This window comes from Sinocyclocheilus anshuiensis, unplaced genomic scaffold (genome assembly GCF_001515605.1).
Source record: "Sinocyclocheilus anshuiensis isolate Anshui unplaced genomic scaffold, SAMN03320099.WGS_v1.1 scaffold1230, whole genome shotgun sequence".
NCBI lineage: Eukaryota > Metazoa > Chordata > Actinopteri > Cypriniformes > Cyprinidae > Sinocyclocheilus > Sinocyclocheilus anshuiensis.
In genome coordinates, this window is record NW_015558637.1 from 1 (window position 1) to 3,654 (window position 3,654).

A 3,654-nucleotide genomic window follows, 5' to 3' on the forward strand; every position below is an offset into this window, starting at 1 on the left:
GATGAGAGCTCCATATGTGTGGTGATGCACAGCTATGTTTGGGATTGTTTCCCCAATTAAGCGTTTATTGATAAATTGACGCTGTGATACCATTGCAATGGCAGAGTAGTACCAGTGCTTCACTGTTTCCTTTTTTTTTTTTTTTTAATTATTACATAATTAGGGCAGAGCAGCTTTCCCTCTACAGGGTTTACGGTCCACGTGGCAGAGTAGTACCAGTGCTTCACTGTTTCCTTTTTTTTTTTTTTATAAATAATTACATAATTAGAGTTTGTTAAACCTAGCATTAATATATACTGTGCATCAAACATGCATGAAATGGAGAATGGACTTATTAGACTGATCACAGCACAATGTAACACTTACCAGTAATGACATCTTTCAGCTGCAGTCTGTGGAAAGCTGTTTTGCCATTGATGCCACGCCAGTTGAGTTGTTTGGCAAGGGAGTTAGTAAAACAATGCTTCATAACCCGCCAAACGCTATCCTTAATGTCAACTCCTCCAATGACGCTCAATGCAGTAATCTGAAAAAGATCATTTAAAAGCCATGGATACATGTTTTATATCAACACTACTCACAGTAACACTATTCAGAATTTAAAAAAGACATATCACTTCTCCCTTAGTTGGCATTTAGGACTGTCTCATTGTTGGATACTGGCTTTCTTAACCTGTTTTCTACTGTAGGACTGCCACTCCATCACTGATGCGGTTCCATATTCAACTAACAAGGTGATACAGTGGCAGTGCTACAGCAGAAAACAGTTCCATCATTTTGGAAACTACTTGGCTGAAGACAGGGATGGAAGTAAAATGAAAACAAAGCCAAATTTACCAATCATGACCTTGTCTCTCCAACAGTAAATGACTAAAATCAAAAGCAATATCTAAGTAGCATCCATAAGGGAGAGGACAGAATCGCTGCTGTCCAACTTAGGTGGCTATAGAAAAATATTGGGCCAAATTGGGTAACCCATCCTTTTAAGTGGTCATGAAATGGAAAGGTCATTGATGTTTACACATATAAGGGGTTAGTCTACAGTAAATAAATGCTGCAAGTTTAATACTTCAGTGCTCCCCAGTTTGAAATATATTTTAGTTTTCCACCCTTCTAAAATGCCAGGATTTGAAATTTGTAGAATCGTGATTTCATGATTTTTCGAGACATGCCCCTTTACATGTGTATGTAAATCAAGAAGGTGCGCTCATGCCTGTCCATGAATTACAAGAGCGATATTTGGCTTCAAGATGTAGAGAAAGATCAACCAATGTTGGTCTGTCCCTGGACAAACGGCACCTCCAAAAACTGCACCTTATTTACCATTTTGTTTTTGAGGTCAGCCTCTTCCCTCAGACGTTTTTCCAGAGCCAGCAGGGAGGTAGGATCTTTTAGCGGCAGTATATCTCTCTCAAAGGGATCCTGTCCACGAGCAGGTTCACCTGTTTTCTGCATGGTCATTAGAATAATCTTGAGATGATCCATCATCATTTCTTGATTTGAGAGAAGTCTATACAGAAGAGCTAAAAATAAAGACAAACATACATAAAGAAATTCCAACTGAAAAAATTAATAATACTTTAACAAGGATTTTATTTCGTTATTATAAATAAAGACTATTTAGTTGTTTCAGTTTGTTATTTGCCTAATAAATGACAATAAAATTTTTTGTTTTAAAAAAGTTTTTGACAGATTCCCAAAATATTTGTGTTTTCTCTTTATTATGACAGCTGGTCTAATAAATTTGTAAAGCTCTGTATATGTGAGAGAGGTATATAAAGTAGAGACCTGCACTCCCGTGGGAAAAAACGCAACAGAGTGCAGCACGGGACTAGATTTGATGGCCAAGTGTGGATCCGGGTGGTAAGGTACTCGTGTGTGTGAGTTGCGGGACTACCGCAAAATATAAAAATAAAACATCTAAAAACAAATAAATTGTTATTCAACTATTGCATAAAAACAACTAAAACATAAAAATAAAATAAAAATGATTTACAGGTGCAAGCATAGGCAGAGTTTCTATTTATAACATGTTTTTATAGCGTTGTGCAATGTAGCCAATCACAGACATATTTGTTGATTTCTTGAACGCAATGGCCAATCAGATGCATTTAAGATAGAATCCACTAACAAACGTCTGAGGTTTTGTTCAGTGCTGAATTCTGCATGCTTGCAAAACCTCTGATTATAACGAAGTGTAGACATTATGAAAGATTCATTGTGCAGTCAGCTTCATTGATAATAAAGGAGCTTTGTGAGATCACGATGAACTGAGATGTCAGTTTTTTTTAGGAATTATTAAGGGAGTGCACTTTGCACACATTCTGCCATGCCAAAACATGCACACAGTAGCCTATGCTTGCTTTTATGTTTAATTAACAGTGGTTTGTGAATGTTGAGGCTTTAATAACAAATAATTTATTGGGAGCGCTTATACGTAGGTGTGTAGGTTGTGGTTAGGCGACATGTAACGTGAAATTATTTTATGGACATATAGACAGGGTTCGTACACATTTTTACCAATAAATTTCCATGACTTTTGAGACAATATTCATGACCTAAATGTTCCATTATTTTACAATAAGAATAAAAATCTGTTCAAATTATCATAGCATATGTTAACTAAAATGAATGACTATTAATGCTACTCGTTTGCTTTCTTGTTTTAGTAGTAAGTACAAGCTGCAACTGCGCTAGACGTTACTTCACATTTCACATATCACATCACTGAATATTATCATTTATTTAACTGTGTGGCCAGGATGGCCATTTTGGTGTCATTTTGTGTGTATTTTTGCTGCTTAAATGCAACAAGCTGCGCTTTAGAGCCCTGCATTTCAGCCCGAGCCCAACGGCCCCAACTTATTTATGGCTTCGGGACAATTTTCACGTCATAGCTCAGACACGGGCCCGGCATCAGGCTTGCTTCTTTATTTTTATATTTTAGATATCCATCAATTATTATGGTGATGACAAAGATTTGCCGCGCTGGTGGAAACAACGGGACCGTGCTACCGCAACTATCAAGAGTGGCTCGGACGGTGTTTAGTGTTCAGCAGCAGCGAGTGCTGGAAGAGTTCCATGTTAAAGCGCACGCAAAGCTTGCTGCAAAACGCCAGCAAGTAATTACCATGATGAATGCCCCATGGGAAATAGAATATTCGCAGGGTTTCGGTTCATTTTTGTGAAGCGCTCCTGCTCAAGACCGAGACAGCAGAAAGCGTATCCTGTTTGTTTTCTAAAAAAGCACAACGTAAGCTGATATTGTGAGTGCACACAAATAAAAGTAGACCCTTAACCGTCCCGAATGATGTATTACTCTTACCTTTATGAGAAAACATGACGGTTGTTTCCACTGTTATAAGAAAAAAATGTAAGTGATCGTGCTGGCGACTCCATGTCCTGCAAAGCGCGCTTTAGCTTCTCTGCACAAACGATTGGATACGCGCCTAATAGCACACATTTATCTAGGTTAACCATTTAAACTAACATTGTTTTTTAAAGCATTTTATATAGGCCTATAGATTTTATTTTAGTCAAGTGGTGATGATTTGAGAAGGCTAAATCGATCAAACATAGGCTATGATTAACTCACTGTCTGCCACTGGCCGCTTGGTCGTTACTTTAAAAAAACAAAAACTTGAATTTAACAAA

General features: G+C 37.6%; 1 protein-coding gene across 1 annotated transcript in view; it reads right to left on the reverse strand.

The window, feature by feature from the left end:
• Nucleotides 1-310: 310 nt before the first annotated feature.
• LOC107680838 (uncharacterized) overlaps nt 311-3,654 on the reverse strand; it is a 10,217-nt gene continuing 6,873 nt past the window's right edge. The window contains exons 3-4 of the mRNA XM_016476888.1: nt 1,324-1,523; nt 311-526 (exon numbers count right to left, since the gene is read on the reverse strand). Of these exons, the coding sequence (XP_016332374.1) occupies nt 344-526; nt 1,324-1,523 (383 nt within the window). The 3' untranslated portion in view covers nt 311-343. The remainder of the gene's footprint in view (nt 527-1,323; nt 1,524-3,654) is intronic.